The sequence below is a fragment of the Perognathus longimembris genome, chromosome 17 (assembly GCF_023159225.1).
Source record: "Perognathus longimembris pacificus isolate PPM17 chromosome 17, ASM2315922v1, whole genome shotgun sequence".
In the NCBI taxonomy this organism is placed as follows: Eukaryota; Metazoa; Chordata; class Mammalia; order Rodentia; family Heteromyidae; genus Perognathus; species Perognathus longimembris.
In genome coordinates, this window is record NC_063177.1 from 56,518,116 (window position 1) to 56,545,447 (window position 27,332).

The window sequence follows — 27,332 nt, forward strand, 5'->3', positions numbered from 1 at the left end:
CTCAGTATTGAAAACGTCACATGGGGTTTGAGTGCTTCATACACCTTACAGGTTTTCAAAAGAAAGAATGACTTTTCAAGTTCATATTTCTTGTGTTATAATTTAATTAAATTAATTATTATTATTATTATTTTAATTTATTTGTTTATTAATTGAACACAAATTTTTTGACAAGGTGTTGTGCAAAAAGGGTACAGTTACATAGTAGGGCAGTGTGTACATTTCTTGTGATATCTTACGTCCTGTTTTTCTATCTCTTCTCTAGGTCAGGTAGACATATATACAATATACAATGTATCAAGAACATATACAGTAGCCATGTGGCCATGCCCAAGAAAGTTCACCTAGGGCTTTAAATGTAATGTCGATATTAGACAATATGTCGACAGTAGTCTTATATGAACGTACATACCTAGCTTTTGAACTATTGTATTCCCCTGAGAGGTCAATTTTTGACCTTTATATGTTGAGTAATTGTTTGGTTTTAGTTACATACTTTTGGGTCGCTGCTCCAATCCTGTGGGGAATACTATTTGACAAGCAGTTTTTGTTTCACAGACTTGGTCTCTACTGTCTCTCCGTCTCCCTTTGTTAACAGTCATATATCAGGGAGATCATGCCCCTTTGTTTTCTGTGTTCTAGGCTTGTCTCGCTCAACATTATTTGTTCGAGTTCTGACCATTTCCCTGCGAATAACAATATTTCACCATTCCCAATCGCTATGTAGTATTCCATTGTGTATAAGTACCATATTTTTTTGATCCATTCGTCTGTGGAGGGGCATCTGGGTTGTTTCCATATTTTGGCTATTGTGAATTGTGCCGCGATAATATTATTATTATTTTTGTTGGTCATGGGGCTTGACCTCTGGGCCTGGGTACTATCCCTGAGCTCTTTGGCTCAAGGCTAGTGCTCTACCACTTGAGCCACAGCACCACTTCTGGTTTTCTGGTGGTTAATTGGAGCTAAGAGTCTCATTGACATTCTTACCTGGGCTGGCTTTGAACCGCAGTTCTCAGATCTCAGCCTCCTGAGTAGCTAGGATTACAGGCATGAGCCACCAGTGCCCGGCATAACTTTATTTTAAAGATGTGAGTTTTAATGGCAAAGAAACACATGAGGAAATGCTCAACATCCCTGCTAGTAAAGGAAATGCAAATAAAAACAACCCTGAGATACCACCTCACCCCAGTTAGAATGGCCTATACTCTGAATTCAGGAAACAACAAATGCTGGAGGGGCTGTGGGGAAAGAGGAACCCTTCTCCATTGTTGGTGGGAGTGCAAATTAGAACAGCCACTTTGGAGAACAGTATGGAGGTTTCTCAAAAAGCTCAATATAGACCTACCCTATGACCCAGCCATACCACTCCTAGGCATCTATCCTAAACAGCAAAACCCAAGATATCAAAAGGACATTTGTACTTCCATGTTTATCGCAGCACAATTCACAATAGCCAAAATTTGGAAACAACCCAGATGCCCCTCCACAGATGAATGGATCCAAAAAATATGGTACTTATACACAATGGAATACTACATAGCGATTAGGAATGGTGAAATATTGTTATTCGCAGGGAAATGGTCAGAACTCGAACAAATAATGTTGAGTGAGACAAGCCTAGAACACAGAAAACAAAGGGGCATGATCTCCCTGATATATGACTGTTAACAAAGGGAGATGGAGAGACAGTAGAGACCAAGTCTGTGAACACTGTATATGTGCTTGATACATTGTATACTGCATATGGGTCTACCTGACCTAGACAAGGGATGGGAAAACAGGTTGTAAGATATCACAAGAAATGTACACACTGCCCTACTATGTAACTGCACCCTCTTTGCACAGCACCTTGTAAAAAAAAATTTATGTTCAATTGATAATAAAAAAAATTAAAAAAAAATATTATAATTATAAAAAAAAAAAAAAAAGATGTGAGTTTTAGGTTCCTGGCGGGATTGTGAGCCCTGCAGTATAGATGTTTTTTTTTTTTTTTTTTTTTTTTTTGTGTGTGTGTGTGTGTGTAGTTTAAGTTATCTATGAGAACTCGTGGAGAAAATGAAGCAGAGAAAGGGCTGGCAGGTGTGGGTTGGGGACGGGGTGGGTTTCTTTTTACCAATTTCTGGCAATTTCTTTTTTTAAATTTCTTTTTATTTTTTATTTATTGTCAAAGTGATGTACAGAGGGGTTACAGTTTCATACATAAGGCAGTGAGTACATTTCTTATCAAACTTGTTACCTCCTCCCTCATTTTTCTCCCACAGGGGGACTTTTTTATCCACAGTTCCCCTAGGACCGTACATACTTTGGAGCTCCCCACATGCCAGAGGTCGTTTACATCAGCAGTGCTAAGTTTCAGCCCATAGTCAATGTGGCTTGGTGTGAGATTAAGTTGAGACGACCTTTCCCATTAGTTTGATTTCAGGACTCTGTCTGCCCTCTGTGTGGGGCTTCTGCCACCCCCTCACCCCCAAATATCCTTGAGAGCGAGCCAATTGTGTTTCCTGTGGAAGTAGGGCAGCTCTGCTGGGTGAATAGCCTGGATTGGAGCTTACAGCATGCATCTGGTGCCCTTGGCTCTTGATGATCAGTAATGGACTCAGTGTCCACATCACTATGGGGTAAGATGCTGCCTGCTCTTCCTGCATTGCCATCCCTAACATGGTGGGGTAGTTGCTGAGCAGGGACTGAAGATTGCCTTCTAGTTCTTCGTAGAGAAAGGAGACTCAAGTAGAATGATTATGTATGGCTGATAAGCTGTTGCTGTTCTTTTCCAGAATTGGCAGGATGGCTGGAAGGCTTCCCAAAGAGCTGGCGGACGATGTGGTGGGGTCTGTGCTGGACTGTTTCAGGTTTGTTCTCACCCTCAAGGACAAAGCTATAGTTTTGCTGTATGTCCTGTTATATCTTCTTTCAACTGAGCTGTTTTCAGGACCCCAAAGTCCATTTTTACCTCTTGAAATTAAACTTGGCAATTTTAGTCATCTGTGTGTTGATTTTTATCAACATGGTTATATTTAAACCTTAAGGAAGAAGTGAAGCTGGTATTGAACCTCTGCACATGAGGATTTTCATTCTTAGGTGTGAACTTGGGTCTGCATTGTAGACAGAGCTTTCTGTGATGAAAGGGTGCTCCATCTGTCTGTAGCATGGCCACAAGCCTGTGCGGTGCTACAGCTGTTGAGTGAGGCTCATGTAACTGAGGCCTGGATTCGATGTTGACTAGAATTTAATGTTTTAGGGCATTTGGATGTGAGAGTTCATGGCCTGTGTGGTGATGGATTTCAGTTGGGGACCATTCATAGGCAGGGAATTGGTTCTATAGCCTCCCCAAGGATTGTCAAATTATATATGACAGTGTCTCCAGGCTTTTGAAGCCAGGAGTTGAAGAGAGGGCTTCTGCCTTGTCCAGGATCCTGCTTTGCCTTGGCATTTCTTCTGCTGGTGCTGTTGTGTCCTGTCATGCTACATGGCTATGACTGGCTGGCAGAAGTGCACTGTCAGCACTTTGGATGTTCCAGGTATGCTACCTGTGTCTCCAGAGACAGCCTTGCTAGCAACCTAGTCGTTTTCCTTTTGTAGCAAGTCTCTGCCTTGTGTAGCCTCAGGGCTGTTCAGTGATAGTTAGCAAGTTCAGGAAACAATATGTCATATTGGGCACCCATGTTGAAGTAATGCTGTGTGTAGTAGAAATATTCCTAGCAGAAAGTACTCTCCTTATTGGGATTGCTTTGTGGAGTAAATGCAGGTTCTCTGTTGGAGGTTCTATGGGCTTGTATCTCTGGAGCTTCTTTCTGGAGGGTATGAATAGGTGGTGATGCTGGCTATCCTGTTTCCTGTGCTGCCTGGGCAGTGGCCAAGTCATCTAGCCCATCCTGCTTTCTGAGAGAACAGAGCTTCGAGAAGCTAGCCTTGGCAGGCCACAAGGCCTAGGATCCCACTCATCTCCATGGCTTTCCCCAAATTGGGGGCAGTTTTTCTGAAATGCTTTCTTCTCTCTTTTCTTCCCTATGATAGTACTGTACATTTTCTCTAGTCATTTAGTTTAGTTTTTTTTTTTGTTTGTTTGTTTGGTTTTGGTGGCCATACTATGATTTGGGCCTTCACAGGTTGTCTTCTACTTCAGCCATGTCCTCATCCATTTTTGGCTTTAGTTATTTGTAGGTAGAGTTTTGTATTTTTGCTGGGGGCTGGCCTAGTTAGAGCTTTCTATCTAAATTCTTCCGGAGTTTTCCTCTGTATCTTTCTCTGCCCTCAGGTCTTATCCATCTCCATGGGCTTTGTGGCGCCCTGGTGTGCGCCACTCTTCCAGATCATACTCCTTTCTCTTGGCTTGTGGTTTTGGTCTAGTGTCAATCATCCTGGCTAGTTTATCCTTGCATTGTTTCTGTTATTTGTGCTATTTTTGCATCTCTTTTTTTTTTTTTTGCCAGTCCTGGGGCTGGAACTCAGGGCTTGAGCACTGTCTCTGGCTTCTTTTTGCTCAAGGCTAGTAGTCTACCACTTGAGCCACAGGGCCACTTCCAGCTTTTTTGTATATGTGGTGCTGAGGAATAGAACCCAGGGCTTAGTGCATGTACTCTACCACTAGGCCATATTCCAAGCCCTCTCTTTTTTTTCTTTTGTGCCAGTTTTGGTGCCTGAAATCAGGGCCTGTGCATTGTCCCTGAGCTTTTTTTGCTCAAACTGTACCACTTGAACCACAGCTCCACTTCTGGCTTTTTTCCCCCCCGTGCTTACTTGGAGATAAGAGTCTCATAGACTTTCCTGCCCAGGCTGGCTTTGAACTGTAATCTTTAGATGTCAGCCTCCTGAGTAGCTAGGATTATAGGCATGAGGACTACCAGCACCTAGCTTGTATATATTATTTTTGTAAGTGTACTTTAGAGGGTGGAAGTAGTCTTATTGCTCTTGAATCCTCAGCCCTCAGCCCAAAGCAGCAACTAGGCATGTTGGAGGAAGGACCACGATGAGTAGAGTCTGAGCCTCTTGACCCATCCTTCCTGCTCCTCTTGGCTCCCGTCATTCTATCCCTTTTATGTCTATGGATTTTGTGTTTCAGGAGAGTTCTAGGCTTGAGTTTGAGGGCTGGAGCTTGCTGTTAGTTCCTGATTGAAGTTTCTCTCTGCCTCCTGTGTTGTTTGAGGACCAGGGACCCTCTCAGGCATGAATGTACCATGGTGATCTTAGTCTCTCAGGCCAGCCTGGTAGAAGCCACAGTGGCACATTTTTCCTTTAGAAAAAGACATTAGTTGTATTGTAGTTGAGTTATCACACAGATATGTTATTAAGTTAATTCAGATGTTATTAAGTCTTCATGGACAATACAGTCCAAAAGGGGACAAATGCTGACATTAAGATTTAGAAATGGTCATCTAGTCTTTGGCAGACACTAGGTAATATGTTGTAATTCTGATGGGGCTAGGAGGTCTTGCTGAATGTCTGCTGTGTGAACATTGGCCTTCTGGGCTTACCTTCCATTTGTCCATTCTCTTGTTCTTTGCAGCTGGGAGTATAGTTTGTGGGTTCCCTACACATGTTTTACTCTGAAATTCATTTGATAAGAACTGATAAAGGTCCTATAACTTGTTTTTTCTTTTGCTAGATATATTTCTATATTTATGTTGGTAGCAAAAAATGGAAACTTCAGAGCAGCTTGACCAATCAGAGCAATCACTCACACTAATAACCATAACAGGCCACTCCTGAAGACAGCTTCAGAGCTATTGAAGGGACATTCTTACTAAACTTAAAACATTACTTTTGAGTGGATGAATTGATGTTTAAAGTGTTCATAGAAATCCATATTTCACTTGGCTATGGTGGTGCACATCCCAGTTATGTGAGAGGTATAAGAAGAATTGTGATCTGAAGCTGGCTAAGGGCTGAAATGGTAGAGTTCCTGCCTAGCAAGTAAGTTCAAACTCTAGTACTGCCAGAAAGAAAAGTCCATATTTTAGGTGGCCATGTTGGGATAACTATGGGCTCACCTACTTGGGATGCTGAGTCAGAGGAGGATCAGTTGACCCTAGAAACTCTAGGTTAGCCAGGTAACATAGCAAGGTGTGGCCAAAAAAAAAAAAATCCGTATTTCAATCCCAAATAGTGTAAGAATAAGATCTCTAAATGCCATTTTATTCTAATTAAAACTTAAAAATTTTTTTTTGTGTGCCAGTATTGCGTCTTGAATTTGGCCTGGGTGCTGACCTTTATTAGCCTTTTTGATCAAGGCTGGTACTCTACCACTTGAGCTACCATTGCACTTCTACTTTTTGATGGCTAATTGGAGAGCAGAATCTCATAGATTTTCCTGCCCTGGCTGGCTTTGAACCATAATCCTCAGATTCAGTCTACTGAGTAGTTAGGATTGTGGTCATGAGCCACTGGCATCTGGCTTCATTCTGTTTTTTTGTTTTTTTTTCGCCAGACCTGGGGCTTGAACTCGGGAACTGAGCACTGTCCCTGGCTTCTTATTGCTCACTCTGCCAACTTGAGCCACAGCGCCACTTCCGACCTTTTCTATATATGTGGTGCTGAGGAATCAAACCTAGGGCTTCATGTATACGAGGCAAGCACTCTTGTCACCAGGCCACATTCTCAGCCCTTCATTCTGATTTTTAAACCTTGATTGATCACATGAGTAAACAGTGGGAATCATTTTATCTTTTGTAATCAATGTCATCTGAATTAGCTGGAATCCCTGGGCTGAGGTTGAGTATGCAGAGTAGCTGGAGCTTCATAGCTGGGTTGGGAAGATCCCCTAAGGCCAGAGTTTGTTTTGGTGTTGCCACTGGTCCAGATGGCACAGTGGTGGATCTTGGGCTGACCCAGGACTTTGATTTGTTTTTGAGAGTTCTGAAGAGAGGTACTGGGTGTGGCAGTTATCTTCATATGTCTTATTTCAGGAAATAATGGTTTTAGTGAGGATCATGGGCTAGCCTATGTTATTTGCTGAGCTATGGGCTTTGAATTGAGAGCTGACAATATAACTCTGGACTCAGTTTTCAGGAGATGGACAAGGCATGGCATGGTGGATGTCTGGCGCTTGCTGAACTTGGTAGACGAGGCCTGTTGCTTCCATTGCGACTCTCAGAGGGTAAGTAGCTGAAACACATGAATCTATCCTTAGGCTTTTTGTGGCATGATGGGGCTCCTTAGATGAGCTGTCTTCCTGGCATGGCCAGTTGAAGACAGTGATGGTGTAGCAAAGTGCATTAGATGTACTCCCAGATGCATTACATGCATCTTCCAGACTTCTTCCTTGTACCAGGCTTGATAATTTCCTGATGACCTCTTGAGCAAGCTGTGGAACTTCCCTATACAGATACCCTGAATGCTGGGTTGGAGGGCTGTGAACTGCTGTGTCACCATCTGGTTTTCTTAAGAGCTGATTTTCACTCTCTTGCTGTCACCTGTTGAGAACACCCACAGCTATAGAACCCTGTGCCCCTGCAACATCATGTGTCCCCTACAGTGACAATGGTGCCCTGGTGATAAGGCTTCTGGGGATAGGGTAGAAAACTGGGGGAGTTCTGTAGTGGCATCAGTGGAATGTAGTGTGGTGGATAAGCAGAAGGACCCATGAGCCAGGCTAGCTGTTACAATCTGGCCAGAGAGAGGCAGAAGATGGGGCGGTAATGGCCTGCTGCTGTATAGTTGATGGGGATAGCCCCTGGTGTGGCTGGAGATGCTCTCAGAGTGAAAGGAAAAGAAGTCTGAAGAGGCCCCAAGGACCCTGTCTTGTTTGTTTGTGCTGTTTTTTTTTTTTTTTTTTTGCCAATCCTGGGGCTTGAACTCAGGGTCTGAGCACTGTCCCTGGCTTCTTTTTGCTCAAGGTTAGTACTCTACCACTTGAGCCACAGCGCCACTTCCGGCTTTTTCTATATATGTGGTGCTGAGGAATTGAACCTTCATGTATATGAGGTGAGCACTTTACCACTAGGCCATATTCCTGGCCCAAGGACCCTGTCTGAGTGTATCCCACAGTCGATGCACCAGAGGTGAATTCTGTCCAGAACAAAGATGCTGGACCATCTGCCCCATCTCATCAGCACTGAGTTCAGTTGTCCACTCCAAGCACTACAAGTGAGTATGGAGATCCATTGCACCTATAACTTCTGTGTAGTCTTCTGTTTTTCCAAAACCAGTATTACTGGATAACTAAAGTTTACTCATTTAAGGTGTGCAGTTACATGGTCTCTGGTATACTCAGGGTTATGTAATAGATAGCACTGTAATGTAACTTACCATTTTCATATCCCCAAGTAGAAACCCTGGTCCTGGGTGTAGGCACTCTCACCCTACTCCCCACTCCTGGGCAAAATGGATCTACTCTACTCCCTACTGTTCTGTTTTGCCTTTTCTAGACATTTCACATAAGCACTCTGTAATATGTGTTCTTTTTTGCCTAAATTCTTTCACTTAGGGTAATATTTTTGATGTTCATCCACTTTGTAGCAGGTCAGATCTTTTTATGACTGAATAATGTTCTGTTGTATACATTTACTACATTTTACTTTTCATCATCTGGCAAATATTTAAATTGTTCTTGCCTTTTGGCTATTGTGAATAATGTTGCTATGAACATTTGTGTACAAGGTTTTATAGGAGAGGGATTGCTGAGTCAGTTTAAGATACTGCCAAGCTTTTGCAAATGGCTGTACCCTTTTACATTCTTATCAACTGTATATGAAGATTCCAGCTTCTCCACAACCTCATCCACCAACATTTGTTTTTGTTACTCTTTATTTAAAAATAATAGCCATCCTGTGAGTATGGAGTGTCATCTCATTGTGGTTTGGTTTGTGTCCCTGATGACTGAGGAACAGCTTGAAACTGTGCTTCCAGGTGTTAGTATGTAGCAGCTCTATCTATAGCTTAGACTGTGAATGGATTGCTTATTATGTCTTCTTACCTTGAATTTGTGAGGCATTGTGATTGGTACAGCAGAGGTCAAACTGTCTTGTAAGGAAGGATTGGCCCCGTCCCCAGGGGAATAGGGAGTTGGTGAACTTCATATGGATGTTGCAGTTTGGCCCTCTTCTAGAGGTCAGTGGGTCCCCAGGTGCCCCTATAGAGAAGAGTTCCACAGTTCAGAACTGGATGTGCCTGAGACATGGTTTAGCAAGATCCCTGTCTCCTTTGTGTTGTGGAGACCCAACCATTGTTGCTCTTATTGGCTTTTCTTTCTTGGCACTAGTTTGTGTCGTAGGATATCACACATTGAACTGGTCCCATGCACCAAGAGTAATGGTAAGGTATTCGTATCATAATGTCAAGCTGCTGTTACACCTTTGAAACATAATGTAGAATAAATTAACTGTACGTGTACATTGCTGACCTCTTTTCTGGTGGTACCCTCCTTGGAAACTGAATGTTGCTGTAACCTTTTCCTGTGCCTCTCTCCTGTCTGATAAAGAGTTGTATCAGGCAGAGGTCCATCAAGCATAGGGCAAGCATGGAGATGGCAGGTATTAACACTATGTGGCATGCTATGTTAGCATCTATGTGGCATGCTTTCTATGTTTTCATTTAATTACAAACCATTTTAAAATTTAATTTTAAATCTTGAACTTGAGATCCTTCTGCCTCTCAACTAGCGAGATTATAGGTGTAGACCACCACACCTGGGCATATGTTTATTTTAGATCTTATTCCATTCCTCTGAGAGAAGTCTTACCTTTATAAAGCCATAGTTGAAGGTACACGGTTGAGCAGTCCTGGCATTCCTCATCTCCTCAGAGCCGTTGTGTCCCTTCTATGGCATTCTATTTAACTTGAAAAGCAAAAGCAGACACTTTGCAAAACCATTGTCTAAGGGTTCAGGATGCAGATAAACATCTTGTCATACAGAGCTTCTGTTTGTGTCATAGAGGACTGGGAAAGCTTCATTGGTGCATGCTGAGAAGGAAGAAGTGGCCCTGGAGAAGTCAGGCAAAGGAAGGCAAAGGTTCCTGGCTGTCATCTGCCTTCAAGGCAATAGCCTTGAGAAGGCCAACTTTACCACTGGGCAGAGGTTCTGAAGGAGGATGTTGCTTTTTTTGGATGGCTTTCTAGGGAGTTCTGCCAGTTCCTCTCCTTGCATGCATGCATGTGTACACACACACACACACACACACACACACACACACACACACACGTGTTGTAAGCCTATTTCTTGACCTTTGCTTCAGTGGACAACTATGTTGTCTGCCTCCTTGAGGACCTTATTGAAGACCACTGGTTTTCTGTATTTCAGGGGTCTCATATGCCATGGCTTGTCTTCAGGGGCCCTAGTTTGGGTCCTTTTAGCTTTTTAGAGTTTTGATCCTTCTGCATTGGGAATATGTATCATAAAGGGATCATGCTGGGTATGAATGAGCTTATATAGGGTTGTAGGTCATCAGGATTTTCTCTGTTAAATTCAAGAATAGGTGGACTATATTTGATTAGTGTTATTATTATGATAAAATGTACTTGTGTGCTCCTAGTTTGGAATTTTATGTATCTTTCTAAAGTGTTTTGAGGATTTTGTTGTTGCTGCTGTTGTTGTTGTTGTTTTGTTGCTGGTCCCACAGATCTACTTCTGGCTTTTTTGGTGGTTAATTAGAGATAAGAGTGTTATAGGTTTTCTTGCCAGGGCTAGCTTCAAACTGTGATCCTTAGATCTCAGCCTCCTGAGTAGCTAGGATTACAGGTATGAGCTGCTAATGCCCGGCCAGTGTTTGACTTTGAAGTCAAGCATTTTGATCTGTTTGGATATTTAGTGTGGCCCTGTTTTCTTCCTTGCAATCCTTACTTGATGGAGAATTCTGCACATTGGTTTCAATAAAAACTAGTAATCAGTGTTGTTTTGAGCATCTTGGGTGTGTAGATTGTGTCCCTCAGGTCTCTTAGGTGGACCCTACCATTCCCTCCCCTCCCCCCCCCTTTTGTGCCAGTGCTGGGGCTTGAACTCAGGGCTTTGTGCTCTTGGCTCTTTTTGCTCGTGGTGCTCTACCGTTTGAGCCGTGTTTCCAGTTCCTTTATTTTTTATCCTCCCTCCTGCTTCTCAGATAGGGTGGTTTCAATTTATTGTCCTTAAGTTCACTGATTATTTCTTGTGCCTGGGCAAGTCTGGCCTCAAACTCTATTTTAGAGGATTCCCCCTCCCTTGTCCTGGAGAGTGAGCCCAGTGCCTTGGAGGTTTGCTAGATAAGTACTCTGCCACTTGAGCTACATATATCCCAGCCTCCCCTCTCCCATTTTTTTTTTTCCAGTTCACTTGAAAGTACTTTAATTTTTTAAGACAGGGGTCTTAAGGGGTCAAGGGGTAGAAGAGGAGAGCCCATTAATAGAACATATGATGGCATTTCAGAACTATGACAAATAGAATGCCTATTTTGGCCCATCTGTTTTTTAAAGAGGGTCTTTGGTAACTTTGTCCTGCCTCTGCTTCCCAAGTGTTGGAATTACAAGCATGCTTCATCATGAATTTTTACTTGTTTTGTTTTTATAATTTACTTTGTTGATATTCTGAACTTGCTCAGATGTTACTCTCGATTTTTTTTTTTTTTTAGCTATATGAGCATTGTTTAAGGCAATTGACTTAATATAGTAAATCTAATGTCTAGCTTTCCTCGGGCTATACTTTTCTGTTCCTTTGAATACTTTGTAATTTTCTATTTGTTGAAAATGGAGCATTTTGAGCATTATAGTAGGTAGCTCCAGAAACCAACCCCCCTGCGCAATTGCTTTGTTGCTGGGTTGAGGCATGTGTTGTCTACTGTCTGTGCAGTGACTATATTTTGTGCTTGGTCACTTACGTCTGTTCTGTATCCCAGATAAGACTTAATGGAAGTTTTGCTGAAAAATCTCTTCCTTTGTTAAACATTCCTTGGTTGCTATAAGTGTTTAGTTAAAATCTAGTTGTACAAAAGTTGGTCCTACCAGTTTTGGCCAGCTTAGTGGTTGTGGAAGGGTTTTGTGAAGGGGCTGCCTGTAAGAAAGATGGAAAGAGGAGCCAAGAAGGCTGGAGAGTCCTGTCTGGCTGTAGTTGTACATGTATGGGATAAGTGGGCCAGATTCAGCCCAGACTCTGACCCTAATTGCAGGCTGGATATCCCCTGGTTGGTGGGGCTCTGCATGCTGCGCCGGGCAGAGATCGTAGCTGCTGTGGTCCCTCCTATGTCATTCAGGGGATGCTGACACTCGGTGAGCTTCCACACTGGTCCTCAAGAGTGCCAGGAGCTAACAGAGCGTACTGAGTTTATGTGTGTGTTGAGTACATAGTGAGGACCCTTTTTCTTCAGGTGTGAGACTTTGGGTTCCAAGTATGGAGCATAGTGCTGGAAGAATTGCTCTACTTTTCCTTCCTTCCTTCCTTCCTCCCTCCCTGCCTTCCTCCCTCCTTCTCTCCCCCCCCCCTTTTTTTTTTTTGCCAGACCTGGGGCTTGAACTCAGGCCCTGAGCACTGTCCCTGGCTTCCTTGTGCTCAAGGCTAGCACTCTGCCACTTGAGCCACAGTGCCACTTTGGGCTTTTTCTATATATGTGGTGCTCATGTATGTGAGGCAAGCACTCTACCACTAGGCCATATTCCCAGCCCCTTGTTCTACTTTCTATAGGTATTTATTATTAGGAAACTGGGGTGTGTGTGGAATCACATATTGGTGCATATAAAAAAACATTGGTGCACATAAAAAAGCCAAGACATGGGCTGGGGATATAGCCTAGTGGCAAGAGTGCCTGCCTCGGATACACGAGGCCCTAGGTTCGATTCCCCAGCACCACATATACAGAAAACGGCCAGAAGCGGCGCTGTGGCTCAAGTGGCAGAGTGCTAGCCTTGAGCGGGAAGAAGCCAGGGACAGTGCTCAGGCCCTGAGTCCAAGGCCCAGGACTGGCCAAAAAAAAAAAAAAAAAAAAAAAAAAAGCCAAGACATGTCAACAAATATTGTGTACTTGTTGAGATTTGCAGCATGGCAGTGTAAAGTGTGGGTTAGTGGGATATGGTGGCTTGAAAGGCACCAGGGACTGCCCTGGTTCGACAAGCACTGCATCCCTCTTACAAACTGGCATTTGAAATTTTAAATAAATTCAACCAGTTTCAAAGTGTGTTTTGCTGTCTCTGTTATCATTCTAGGAACAGAACTCTTAGGTTACCTTTTTGTAATGATCAGGGGACCTAGGAATCACAAGGTCCCTGTTTACTATCCTCCATCAAAATTTTCGTAGACATGTTTTTCTTTCACAGGAGTTTTACCTTTTTTCTTCCGGAACCCATCTTTTTACTACATTTCCCAGAGAATTTTGTCTTGGTGCAACATACTCTGTTTAGGGCTCTCTTACTGTCCCCCTGTTGTATATCTTCACAAAGCAGTGTTTGAGAGTGGAGATTTCACTTTTCATTTCCCATAGCAATGAGGTGCTGCCTACTTTGCCTAGATAGGATTTGAGAAGTGAATTGCTGCTGACCAGACTGGTTTTATTGGGGGATCTTTGGTGAGTGATACTTTTACTTGAAAAGGTGAGATTTGTATCAACCCTACTGTCTTTCATTTTCAGCTCTTTGTGGCAAGATGCCTTGTTCACATAAATAAGCAACTGGGGATGGCAGAGTTTTGTTTTGGCAATGGTCATTGCAGGTACTTTTATATGTTTACTCCACGTTGTCACATGCTGTTAATTGACAAGTTCTTTGGGACATTCTTGGTTGTAACTAGTGAGGAACTGAGAACTGCTTGCAGGACAAGATTTATCATCTAATTACCACAGAATTCCCTGCTCAAAGCCCACAACTTTTTTTTTTTTTTTTTTTTGCCAGTCCTGGGGCTTGAACTCAGGGCCTGAGCACTGTCCCTGGCTTCTTTTTGCTCAAGGCTAGCACTCTGCCACCTGAGCCACAGCACCACTTCTTGCTTTTTCTATATATATGGTGCTGAGGAATCGGACCTAGGGCTTCATTTATAGGAGGCGAGCACTTTACCACTAGGCCATCTTCCCAGCCCCACAACTTGGTTCTAATGAAGGGTGTAGGGCGACAGGCTGCCTCTGCGCTGAAGTGGGAGGAGAGCTGTGTAGGGGATGAGACTGGAGAGAACATTTCCCCTGGGAGAATTCTAGCAGGGAAGAGTTCCAGAGACTTTTCTTTGTAGTCTCCAACGCTCAGGACCCTTTGAATGGTCTTTGAGAAATCCTGGGGACAAAGATTGGTATGCACCTGTTCTTGATTATCCACACTCACAGACATAAACTTATGCACATATGTACTTTCTCAGTTTAATCGCTGTTCCCTTAGCTGTTGACTCTTTTCATTGACTTTCATGGCAAAATACTCTAAAGGATCCCACAAATGTATATTTTTCTTCATTTTGTGTGTCCTTAAAATTCACATGAGTTTATTGGAAAATTAGCAACATATACATCATTGTAGGGATGAGGCCTGGTAAGTCCAGAAAATTCACTGTGACATCATAAACAAATGGAATAAATTGATCATACTTTTGCCAGTAATGCATTTTTTTCTTTTCCAGAAAATTACTCCTATAAACAGCCTACTGATGCTTGTGCACTGTTTAGTCAAAACAGTCACAACACTTGATAATGTCGCAAGTGATATTTCTGGTATTTCCCCAGTAACTGTAATTTACTTCAAAACATGTAGCTAGACTCAATAGAAAAACAGTTAAAATGGTTTGTTCTAGGGCTAAAAGTATTTATGAGAAAAGATTCTCCTGTAAGGTAGCTTGAGAGCCACCTGCTAATTTTGTACATTTCACAAATATGGAAGTCAGGCTTTTAACTCACCAGTTGTGAGCCATTCATATGTTTTTACAACTGGAAAACACCCTTTAACATTCATACTTAATGTTTACAAAAATGGAATTGAATGACTGAATTATGCTCCTTTTTTCCCCTACCTGCCCTTCTTCCCTCCCTCCTTCCCTCCCTCCCTCCCTTCCTCCCTCCCTCCCTCCCTCTCTCCCTCCCTTCCTGCTTTCCTTCCTTCACTAGTAAAAGTAGTGTAAAAAGTGAAGGTTCAGTTGGGCACACACCTTTGCTAGCTCTTTTGAGTTTGGGGCCAGTTTGGGCAGCACAGCAGGAAGTGAAGGTGAAGTGAAGGTGCTGCTTTGGACTCAGTATGAGGGTGTGTTTGTGGCCAGTCTCAGGACACCCGGGTCCTTCTGCGTAGAGTGAACACTCTTGGTGCTGCATCATTTGGCTTGGGCTTCTTAGTTCCTGGCTGGGATTTTCCTGTATCCCTTTGACTTGTCCTCTTTTGACCTTTGGGTTTGGGGTTACCCTGAGGCCCCTGGTTCTCTGTGGAACTGAGAGTGGGCATGTCTTGGCAGGCAGACTCCTGGGCTGTGGCTTCCCCATCGCCCACCCCCATATTTCCTGGGCTGTAGGCTGCCAGTTGACAAAGGGCCACCGCTGCAGTTTGCTTCTGCTCTTCACTGCTGTCTACTACATGTGCATCTGGGGTCTTCTCGCTGGGGGCCTCATCCTGTTGGGTCTCTGCATGGTTTGGCTCATTCTCAGATCCCTTTTCCTCAGTCTTTGGAGGAGTAGCAGTAGTGGCAGCAGCAGATGCTGTCCCTTGCAGTGGGCTGGGGAGGGCAGGCCTTAGAGCCCATGTATTGCAGGAGTCCTTCACGGAGAGATTGAGGGGCAGGTCCTGCAGTTCTGAGAAGCCCAGGTTGTTTACCTGGGCACTGCCTGTGTACATGGGTCCATGAGAGGTTATAGGTGTTGCCTCTGACTTTTTGGAGAGGTTGAGGGGGCTTATCCCGGAACTATCCTCTGGGCTGGTGGGCGGGGCCTCTGCACGGGGAGAGGTGCTCCCTGTCTGAGTCGGAGAGTCTCTGTCCATGGCTTGGAGGCTGAAAGAAGTCAGAAAAGCCTTAGTGAGGACTTGGGAAGCAACCACATAAAATACTCTGAGTAAGTGTGAATGTGGCTAGATGCCCCAAACCAAAAACAATACATCAGAAGTTTTGAAAATGACACTTCCTTACCTTTTTGGAGACTCTGCTTTACTTGTAGGAGGCTGGGAAGGAGGGTGTTCTTCACTCCTCAGGACAGGTTTGAAGGCTGTGGGGCATTGCTCTGGCTGTTGCCCCAGGGCCCCTGTAGGGGTTGCTTTGTTTGAGAGGTCACACAGGCCTTCACACGTCTGACTTGTCTGTGTGAAGTTGGTGGGGCTTGGCCTTCCTGGGGAGCCTGTGGCTGCACTACCTGCACGGGGGCTCATTTTGGCTCCTTCCGTGTCCCTCTGCCCATCTTTGGAAATGTCTTTTGCCTTGGAAATTGAACTTTCCTTCTCAAAATCTGTGGGCTTTTTGTGTGAATTTGACAGGTTTAACTCAGAGGGACTTGAAGATGGGTAAGCCAGTGTAGCATCTTCAAACAGACGAGAGCTCTGATCTCGTGTGATGCCAGTGACAGGTGGGAGCCTGAGACCATAAGAGGAAAATGCAGACTCTGGCCTATAAAATCCATAAGGAATTGGCAGGTTGGAGTGGTAGTGCTGGAAGAGTCTATAGTGCTCATATGTTGATGGAGACGGGTTCAAGTGCTTGGGGATGGACCCTGGGTGAGGCAGGAAGTGTCTCTGGTCTTGGGGCCCATAGACAGAAAGCAGGGTAGAGTCACACTCGGGCGTGTTTCCAGCTAGTAGGTAGGGTGAGTAGATGGCAGCCAGCCCATGCTCTGTGTAGAAGGGAGGAGGGTATTCAGGGATTGCTGGGTGCACATAGGGGGGGATGGCACTGAATCCCTTTGTAGATGGGATTTTATGTGGGAACTCAGGTGGGAGGAATGGGGAACCAGCTTTCCAGGGGTAGCTAGGAGTATGAAATGCAGATTTGGTGTGGAAAGAGGTGGCTTTGGTGGTGGGATTGGTTAATGCTAGCACCTCCGGAGACTCTGTGTCTTCTGGCCCCCTAAATCTGTGTTCTCCAACTGGAACAAATGCTGAAGGCCGAGCCCCGCTTTCCAGGCTGGGCTGGGTACTGAGGACAGTGTCAGGTGCCATTTCCTTCTGGAGGACTGGCTTCTGCAGGCACTTGTGTGCTCCACAAGCCTCAAGTTCTAGATTCTCCTTGGTGTCTTCCTTGTTGAAGCCCTGTGGGGGCTTTGGCTCAAAGCTGGAGAGTCCATTTGTGAGGGACTTGGAAGAGGCTGGCTTTGTGGTGGGCTCTGGCTGGTGGGTCTGCTTAGGGTCCAGCGAGTTAGACTTGGGGCACTTGGGCACACGATCTTGCTCTGACACTAAAGTGATGGAGTTCTTACAGAGACCGTACTTCATGTGATTGAAGAGGTGTGACTTCTCATTGCACGTAAAGGGGCATTGGAAACATTTGTACTTGAAGGGTTTTCCTGGGGGTCGAGGGATGTAGTGTGGCTTTTTTGGTTTTCGTTCTTTCAGGAGACTCATTGTCCTCTGTGTTGAGACTGTCAGCTCACTAGGGTAGTGACTGCTGGCTTTTCTTTAACTGGAGGTGGTGACTTATAAGGAAGTGAACTCTGTCTTTCCGCTGTTTCTGAATCCTTTTATTTGAAGCCAGCTTCATGTACTGAGAGTCTGATGAGGGCTCCTCTTGTGGTGCCCAGAGCTGTAAAGGTGGACAATGGAGATTGGTGTTAGGTGAGTGGTTAGTGGGTTAGTTTCTTCACTGAAGGGATAGTTGGAACAGGCCGCCTGTAGAGAACAGGTGATGCTTGCATCCTCTCTGGCTTGATCTACCAGCTGCCAACTTCCTGCAATGTTTTCTGTTTTCTTAAGAATTGCCCGAGGGCTAAGGGAGTAGTGAGGTATGAAAGTTTAGTGTCAATTCTGAGAATATCTGAAATTCTTTTGAGTTTTGGGGGCCTTTATCCCATAATCTGGACCTTCCCTGTATTTGTTTCTTTGGGGTTTCCGGACGGGTCCTGACTTAGGGCCACCAACTGACTTTTCTGGGGGGGACCTTCATAGGAGCTTTGTCATTTCACCCCCTGTGCGGTGAGTGCTGTGTGGCAGTTCTGCCTTGCTTAACCTTGTTGCTTGTATATTCTCATGTGATATTTAAAAATCAGGAATATTTAGATGTGGGACTGTATCCTGCTGCTTTCTAACTCAGAAATGAAAAGCTAACTTTTATCACTAAGTCGCATTTTTCCCCCCTTGTTTGCCATTTTGGTGTTGGGGATGCAACCTAGGGTTTTATACATGCTAGGCAAGATCTTTACCACTGAGCCACACCCCTAGGCCTAGTAAGTAGCATTTATGTTGGCTCAATATAAATAAAAACGCTGTGTTCAGGTGACTAAGACAGTTTGCATTGCTGTAGGATCAGCCTGCAAGTCCCTGAGAGACTTTCTGTCCTGTCTACTGCCCATTTCATCTGTGAGTTGGGATAAACTCACAGGCCTGCCCTGCCCTTTCTGGATGTGCCTCTATACAACCAAGTTAAACCTTTGTAGTCTCTGTGCTCAGGAGGCTAAGAGGGAATGGCGCCTGGGTAGAGGGAGCCCTCAGATGTTCTCTTCCGCCTCAAGAGTTCCCTAAAGACTGCCCAGACTCCTCTCACTATGCCTTCTAACCAGCACAGAGGGCAGCTGCTGGCCTGTACAGTGACTGGGTGGAGGAGGTATGGGCCATAGGTGAGGAATCCAGGCCAGACACCTTGATTTGTGTTGGAAATAGTTAAACAAATAAAATAAGAAATTAACTGCTTCTAACAGTTAAAGTTCAGTGGAAATAATTTCAGAAAAGTGTTTATAGCTACAAAACTGAGCCTGTGAGATGTATATATGAAGTAGCACTTTACCTGAGATGTCAGATGTTTACCTGGAAACTAACCCTTTAGGAACAATATGGCACAGGAATCTCAGGCCTCACAGCAACGAGGGCAATGACACAGCCAGCTGAAGGATCAGGGTTTCCATTTTCATTTATTTACCTCAAATTTTCAAATAATTGATTTGGTTTCTCTCTTAATTCATTATTTCTTGAAAATGTTAGCTGGGCACAGTGGCTCAAGCCTGTAATCTTAGCTACTTGGGAGGCGGAGGTTAGGGGATTGTCATTTGAGGCCAGCCTGGGCATAAAAGTTGAGAGACCCCATGCCAACCAGTGGTTGGGCACAGTGGCATGTTGCTATCCCCAGCAACACAAGGAAGCCCAAGTAGGAGGAACATAGCTCAGGCCAGCCTGAGGCATAAAGGCAGACTTAACTTTGAAGGCACAGAGGGGCTGGAGGCATGACCCAGGTGATAGTGTCCTGCCTAGTGAGTGGGAGGCCCTGCCCTCAGTACTGCCCAAACCAACACAAAACAAAATAAGCAACAACTGTGCACACCTGTCATCCCAGCCAGCATTTGGGAGGCTAAGGCATAATTGAGAGGTCAAGGCTATCCTGGGTTACATAGTAGGACCCTGTCTCAAAACAACAAACCCAGTGGAACTTATGACATCCTTCTCTAAGCTAGTAGAGCTTTGCTGATATCTAAAGCTGTTCACTCATACTCTCAGCATAGCAGTGAGAGTGAAGCAGGGATTTTGGATGAGAAGTAAAATGCTGGTAGAGTTGAGCAAAAAAAAAAAAAAAGCTCAAGGACAAGACAGCACTCAGGCCCTGAGTTCAAGCCCAGTATTAGCGCGCACACATACAAAACCCCCAAACAAATAACAAAACCAGTTTCAGTTGCCCCATAGTGGGAGAGAGGCCTTTGGGGTGTGGATGAGGGAACTTTCACAGTGGGGGAGGGTGTTCTGTCTGTATTCCTGCTACGTCCTGCTATAGAAGCTGCAAGGTGCCCTGTCAAAGTGGAGCAAATTAAACATGTAATAATAGCTTTATGACTCTCTCTTTTCCTTTCTTACTAAAACAAAAGATGTGAGGTAATTCTCTGCAGGCTCAGCCTGTACCTAGGGGGCATATCTGCCCTGGGTGGTAAGAGTGCAGTTTCTCTGCCTGTCATGGGGCTAGAGGAGCTGTGCCTGACACTAGCTGATGAGGGCGGCTGGGTAAGTCAGCTGGGCTTGTGCGGGCATGCTCATTATACTCCTGATTCTGAAGGCGTGAGAACCTCTACAAGTCAGGTTCCCATGGCTGTGTAGGATATGTCATGGCACAGATCTGAGAGTGGTGATTTCATCACTCGCTGGAAGCACCGTGATCAAAATGATGACAGTTGCAAACTTTTATCAAGTATGAGCTGTGTCCTGGTGATACTGAGGGTAGATGCAGACACTCAACCACACATGAAAATCCCTCAGGAAGCAGAAGATGATGGGGCTTCAGAGCAACACTGCTGAATGCAGCTGGTGCTTTTGGACAAAAGATATTAACATGCCACAGTGGCCAAATACACACATTGGAGCCTCTAAGCTTTCTTCAACTCTTACAGAAAGTATGCAGAATGCCCAAGTGTTGTCCTAAGATGAGACTTGGGAATAACTGCTCTTTAGCAGCCCATACTGCTTTCAGTTAAATGTGGTTATCTGAAGCCTTGATCTGAGCCTTTTTGTTGTTGTTGTTGTTGACTAGCTGGCCTCCAGGACATTGGGCAGTTTGGTTATGGCACACTCAGTGGTTCCTGTGCCAGGGTCCTTGGGTGAGAGTTTTACTACAGGATTTATTGCTTGAAAGGAATGCCATAAAAATGGAGTCCTGGATACAACAGTTTTAGTAACTTTGGGTAAATTGACCTCTCAGGATTGCACAATTGCCAATTAAAGCAGGGAATTCAGCTGCTATGAGGCAGGTGTAAGGCGGGTATAGCTCACTTGTCTATAAACAGCTGTGTTGGAGAAGTAAGGAGGATAAAATTGATGCTTTTGTAAGCTTTTAAATGATGATGTCAGCTGGTAAGCTCTCTGTCCTACTCTAGAGGTTTACAAGGATGAAGAAACCAACCTACATCCATACAGCAGCAGGTGAATATGTCTGGGAGCAGAAGCTTGAAGTAGTCCTGCCTGGTCAGTTTATACCTGCTGGACTTTGTACTCTTTGACAGTTACTGGTGTTAAAAAATATTCCAAAAAGAGCACATTGTTGCCAAAACAGTGAAACCCAGAACTTTGCTTACAGTAAGTTTGGATTTGCATTCAGAGGTAAAGTTTTCCGTACAGGCAGGGAGAAGGGTGTCTGACTGACTGGCCCTTTCTTAGGGGTGGGAGTGTGTTCCTCTGTGAGTGCAACCTGGAGAACTGTGGGAGCTATGAGTGCTGGAGTTCCCCTTCTGTAAGTGGTTAGTGTGTTGAGATAGGGACCCTAGCAGGTCCTGTATGTTTATCCAGTCCTTCACCTCCTCTCCTGGCACTTCCCATTTGATGGGCAGGAGGATCGGAAAGAAGGCATCCTCACAGTTGCTTACTTGGGTTTTGAGCTGATGTTCAAGTGTCCATGTTTCTTCTGCCTGCCAAGGGCAGCTTTTTTCACACACATACCTTCCGTGGCTCAGCTCTGACCTTCCTCTCTGAACCCTTTGACTACAATGTGGACAGGGTCTGAACAAAGAGCATGAGAACAATGGGGCACAGTGACAGAACCATGTGCGCAGGGTCCAGTTTGAGCTTCTGCCCCCATTTTCCTGTTGATATACAGAGGCTGCCTGTGTGGCTTTAGTATCTTAAATCAAGCTGTTTGACTTTGCCTGTGGAAAGGGCCCTGGGCCTAGAGCTGTGGTTTCAGTTGGCTACAAGGTCTTGTTTGTCTTGTCTTTAAAGCACTAGATTGCTGCAGGTCTCTAAATGTGGACACTGAACATAGCTGCTAGTTTGGGGAACAGTGAGTAGATGGCATGAGGAGTTTGAACTTGGGAAATAAGACAAGAGAAATAGTATTTTAAGAGAGCTCTGACAGTCCTCTGTGGAGGTAATTACAGCTTGGCTTTGTGGGACAGCCCTGGGCAGGCCAGGTAGCTATGCTTGTCTTGCATATCCACCTGTGAGCTGAGGCCGTGCTGTGTGTCCAGCTGTCTGGCACCGAGCCTCGCAGGTGGAACGTCTTGAAGGGCATGGTATAATTACAACACTGTGATGTGGCATTATTGCGCCATTCAAGGGCATGCCACTGTCGTCTACCCACCAGGCTGTCGCAAGAACAAGATTTGTGAGTTTTACTCCAGTTGAACTTCTAAGTGATGGCCGCCACTCCCTCCCAGACTTTCTGTTCTTTAAGATGAAGGTAGACTTCAGGACAGACCTGACCTAGCGAGAAATCAGTCTTCTGGAGTAAATTTGAAAGAAAGGATCCAGAAAACAGCCAGGTGCTCTGTCACATCAGCCCACGATATACACAGTGCCGGAGTGCTGGAGTGCCTGGCTTAGTCTATTGCCCTAGATCCCAGCTTGCTTCTTTTGTCCTTAAGAGACCAGCCTTAAACCCTGGAGTGCCTTGGTTCATGTGAAATGGACACCCACAAATAAATGTAGAAATTCTTTTTTTTTGGCCAGTCCTGGGGCTTGAACTCAGGGCTTGAGCACTGTCCCTGGCTTCATTTTTGCTCAAGGCTAGCACTCTATCACTTGAGTCACAGCACCACGTCTGACTTACTTCTATATATGTGGTTCTGAGGAATTGAACCCAGGGCTTCATGTATTTGAGGCAAGCACTCTGCCACTAGGCCACATTCCCAGCCCCCAAATGTAGAAATTCTTAAGTGAGTACTTAAGTGAAATCTGATTTGGTCAGACTTTGCCAATAATCGGGTTGATAATTACTTTCATACAAAGTTATGAGAACTTTCATATAAGGAAAACCATTCCTTTGTGTGTATTGGCCTTAGCAACCAAATGAAAACCTTGTTGGTTAAAGTTTTGTTTTTAAAAGTTGATGTAAAAATTGTACTTAAACTTCAAAAGTTAAAGAAAATTAGATCAGGAAATAAGCCAGCAGGGAACAATTAAGCAATAATTAAATTTATAGTTTGATTTACCTTTTATGAATTTTATGGCAGAATTAGGCTTATTTGTATTTTTAGTATTCTATGTATTTTAAATGTCAGCTCCATCAGGAGTTTTGTAATCGTGGTCTGTATCCCCACGGTGCACCTGCTATGTCCTGAGTAATCCTCAGAGCACAGAGCAGGGCAGAACACATACCAGCAAGCATTCATCCAGCTAGATATTTTAAACTATTACCAGAATAGTTTTAAAACAAACCTCAAATCTTAGAAGAAATGGTAAGCACTTACCAGAGCTGGGTAGTGCTGGGTGCAGCGTCAGGAGCTTGCTGTTGAGGGCTGAGGAGCAGGATGTGTTCTCACGCTGGCTTGCTGGCTGGGTGAAACTGGAGCCGGCTGTTCCAGTGGGAGGGATTTAAGTGTAGGAGTTGAGCCCTCAGGGCGTAGAGATGCACCTGATATTCCTCCGCCTGCAGCTACAATTCATGTGTTTGCACCCACTGAGCTCCGTGCAGCCTCACTGAGACGGGACCTGATGAGCCAGGCGCCAGCATAGTGGCTGTGTAGGGTCCATATTGGTGTTGTCCAGATAGGGAAGGGTCAAGGATGCCCTTGCCAGGGCTCAGATTCCCATGCTGAGGGTCTTACTCTGATAGTTGATCCAGAATAGACTCAGGTGAATGAGCTCAAGTGTTATACAGTGGCAGATAAACAATCAGGTTTATTCTGAAATAAGTTTCTTCCCCTCCACTATTGAGACTATCCCTCATGGTGTCTTCATTGTGAGGGGCAGCCAGACATTTTTCCACCTGTGTGCCTTTCATTCTTACCCTTACTCCCATATTCTTTGTTGAGGTCTCCTTGAGAGCTGAGCTGGCAGGGCGGAAGCCAACCTCATGCCTGTCACAGGAGTCTGCTACTGCATGCTGGGGCCTGCATTGGCTGTGGAGCTGGGGTGCACATGTGCCGTCAGAATAGTTACGCTGCACACCATCACACACCCTCTTTAGAAAATAATTCAGATACTTAATTTGGGGGTCATTTTATTCTCTCCCTCAAACTGCTTGTTTATTTTATCTGAGGCCCTGACCTGCCTGCAGTAAAGGCTGGTGTGTTTGTCACTTTGGGGACAGGAGAAGGAGATGCCATGGTGCTATTAAAGCTTCTGGCAGAGGCTAGAGCACCAAGGCACAAGGACAGGCTCTTTATGGCAGACACACTATTTTTTCTTTTCTCCCTCTCTTTATTTAAGACAAGATTTTAACTTGGCTTTACCTTTAATTCTTATTTTTTAAAACTTTTGTTCCAGTCAGACATCTATATAATTTAAAATGTAAAAAATAGGGGCTGGGAATATGGCCTAGTGGTAAGAGTGCTTGCCTTGAATACATGAAGCCCTGGGTTCAATTCCACAGCACCACATATATAGAAAAGGCCAGAAGTGGCGCTGTGGCACAAGTGGCCAGGGACAGTGCTTAGGCCCTGAGTTCAAGCCCTAGGACTGGCAAAAAAAAAAAAAAAAAAAAAAAAAAAAAAAAATAGTTCCATAGTCTTTTCACAAGAACTGCATTTCCCTGAGATTCCTCTTATCTCTTGCTGGTAACAAACTACCTTCAGCTCAGTGGCTTGAGACATCTACTGTTTGTTTTATGGTCCCTTGTGGTCTTGGGGCCAGGAGGGGTGGCAGAGCTTCATAGGCGATGCTTCTCTCTCCCTTGAGTGGAGCTGAGGCACAAAGTCATTCTCCTCTCTTCCCCCCCCACCCCCCACTGCTGTGGATTTTCTGAGGCACCTGCTCCAGTATGGCTTATATTAGAGGACACCCCCCAAGAGTGGATGGGCTTAGGACAGCTCTAGGCTTGTAGAGAGCAAAGTGGATGGTTCCCGTCTCTGAAAGGCCAGGCATTTTGGTTGTGCTTTGCTGAGCAGCCACAGCTAGCCAGGTTCAAAGGAGGCTAGCGGGAGAGTGACAGGTGTCTGTGTTCCTGTCCCACTGTTCACAGGCACCTTATGACCTTTTCTTACCTGAGGATTTGGTATTTATCATGTTGATTCCAAGTAATATTTATCAGTCTCCAGTTCTAACCTCCCCTCCCCACTTTCTCCACTTCTTGTTTTAGGTATTTTTCTTTCGATTCCTTTTATATTAAATGAGGTTTGGACCCATGATACCTTCTCACTGGTTTAGTCTTCGTCTTTTTTTTTTTTCCAGTCCTGGGGCTTGAACTCAGGGCCTGAGCACTGTCCCTGAGCTTTCTTTTTGCTCAAGACTAGCATTCTACCACTTGACCACAGGGCCACTTCCAGCTTTTTCTGTTTATGTGGTGTTGAGGAATAGAAAACAGGGCTTCATGCGTGCTAGGTAAGCACTTTACTGCTAAGCCATGTTCCCAGCCCCTTTGTCTTTGTTGTTTGATATAGTTCCTATGCTTCCCTCTTGTCCTTCCTCTCTCCCTCCCACTTATTTTCTGCACTTTTCAGTCAATGTGGACATCATATACCCAACCCCTGGACACTTGAGTAAGCACATGATTTGTTGTTAGTTTACAGTGCTTCTTCAGTGACATGAGCACTGACTGTTCACAAAGCACAGCCTTAACAGTACTTTCCCAGTCCAGATTCATCAGTCATAGGCTGATGAATTTCAACATGGACTTATTTTACCCATTTAGGATCTTATGTGAATGGTGATCCCTGGTCTTTGTGTGTAACTGATTCTTGCATGCCTGTACCTTTCTTTCTCCTTTGTATTCTCAGTTTCCTTAGCTTTGTTTTCAGGCACTTCTATTAAGTGGCTTCTTTTCATAGTCAGCATCTCTCATTTCCCAGAGTTTGAGTGGTCCTAGTTTGGTATCCTATTCTTATCTCTTTTAGGTAATGCTCATTTTTTGGCAGGGGTAGGGTGGGTGTTGAACCTGTGCAGTGCTTGTGGCACTTTTCTGTTCTCACTGTGTCCTGCCTGCCATCCTGGCATCTGGCACCACATGAAGAGGGTCAACTCTTTCTCCTGAGGGGCTTCTCTGCAGTGCTCCTTTGTAGATTCCCAGAGTTCTTGGGCCTTTTAGAGACGATGCTGTGTCAGAGAGCCCGGGCTTCCTTGGGTTTAGGGCAATTATCGTATACTTCAAGCTTCCTAATCATTCCTGATGGTTCTTCCCTTTTTTTCACTCTGTAGCTGATGCCATATGAAGGCAAAAAAGCCTTTTTTCTGTTGCTGAAAGTGTGAAGTTCCACACTTAGTCTTCTCAATTACCTAGAAGTCTTGTAATGCAGTTTCTGGCAACAAAAGTCAAATCTTAGGAGGATAAATGGAAATAGTAACCATCATCCACAGAGTCTCTTTCAGTCAGGGGCCCTGAGTGCCATCTGCATTAGTCCCCCTGGTCACAGAACAGGCCATGTAGACTCAGAAAAGCACAGAGAAGTAGCCTGACTAGGAAGCTAGTCTGGAGGGTGGCAGTCTCATTATAGTATGCAGTGATGCCTGTAAGGTGCTGACTGGAGGAGTATCTGAGGCAGTGGCCATTCTTTGTCTGGCAGCATCTTATTGTCTTAGACAGGGTGCTGCTGGGTGTGCATGACAGTGTTAACCTGGTCATCTGCATCAGGACATTTCTCCCCGGGCCAGACAGACCTGACGCTGTCTTGCAGGACGTTCCCTATACCTTGCAGGACATTCCCTGTACTAGAGGGAGCACAGGGTGAGCAGTGTGGCCTGGTACAGGTACACCATATCATGACTTGCTTCTCAGTTTCTTCCTGTCCCTTCAACAGTAATATCCTACCTGTGTTGTGTGCCTAATCTTTTGTGATGGATTTAGGGCCATCACATGTGGCCACTTTTCCATCCGTGAGAAGCCAGAGAAGGCTTTTCCTTCATGTCTGATCAGTCACTTTACCCAGCAACCTCTTCTAATAAAGAGACTTCATCTCAACCAATGGCTGGGCATGATGGTGTGTGCCTTATCATCCCCAAATGGAAGGATTGTTCAAATAAAAGAATCTCAGTCCAGGTCAGCCTGGCCCTAAAGTGAAAGTGAAAACCCTACCTCAAAAAAATAACCAACACAAAAAGGATTTGTGTAGTGATAAAGAGGTAGAGAGCCAGCCCAGCAAGTGCAAGGTCCTAAGTACAAACTCTAGTATCATAAAAAGCAAAAAAGGCATGAGGATCTGACCCAGACTAGAATTCTGTGTCTGGCCTGGCAGTGCTGCTCTGAGCCCACCCCCTGCACCTGCTCCTTCCATCTCTATTGAAAATTGTGTCTGGGGGCTCTTTTTAACTGAAATCGTTGTAGTGGGACACTAGGATAATGAGGTATTTCCTTCTGTTTCCCATAACATTCTTGTGTGGGTCCAGAGGGTGATGGCCCTGTGCTCCTGTTTCTCCTTGTCTCTTTCCCTCTTTCTTTCTTTCTTTTTTTTTTTTTTTTGCCAGTCCTGGGGCTTGAACTCAGGGCCTGGGCACTGCACCCAAGC

General features: G+C 44.7%; 2 protein-coding genes across 2 annotated transcripts in view; one reads left to right on the forward strand and one right to left on the reverse strand.

The window, feature by feature from the left end:
• The window catches only part of Tbcd (tubulin folding cofactor D), a 148,507-nt gene that overhangs the window by 41,638 nt on the left and 79,537 nt on the right, over window positions 1-27,332 (forward strand). Inside the window, exons 12-13 of the mRNA XM_048366218.1 lie at window positions 2,778-2,852; window positions 7,002-7,096. Coding sequence (XP_048222175.1) covers window positions 2,778-2,852; window positions 7,002-7,096 — 170 coding nt within the window. The remainder of the gene's footprint in view (window positions 1-2,777; window positions 2,853-7,001; window positions 7,097-27,332) is intronic.
• Znf750 (zinc finger protein 750) lies at window positions 14,284-24,162 on the reverse strand. Its single transcript, XM_048366219.1, has 3 exons — window positions 23,145-24,162; window positions 15,977-17,575; window positions 14,284-15,841 (listed from the first exon to the last, which is right to left on the reverse strand). Exons 2-3 carry the CDS (start codon window positions 17,395-17,397, stop codon window positions 15,124-15,126), a joined length of 2,139 nt encoding a protein of 712 aa, XP_048222176.1. The 5' UTR covers window positions 17,398-17,575; window positions 23,145-24,162; the 3' UTR covers window positions 14,284-15,123.

Bases quoted from the DNA above. Each gene is read 5' to 3' on its own strand.
- Znf750 (XM_048366219.1), bottom strand. From the start codon at position 17,397: ATGAGTCTCCTGAAAGAACGAAAACCAAAAAAGCCACACTACATCCCT. The intron at 15,842-15,976 runs GTAAGGAAGTGT...GACTTCTTTCAG, and splicing joins AAAGCAGAGTCTCCAAAAAG to CCTCCAAGCCATGGACAGAG.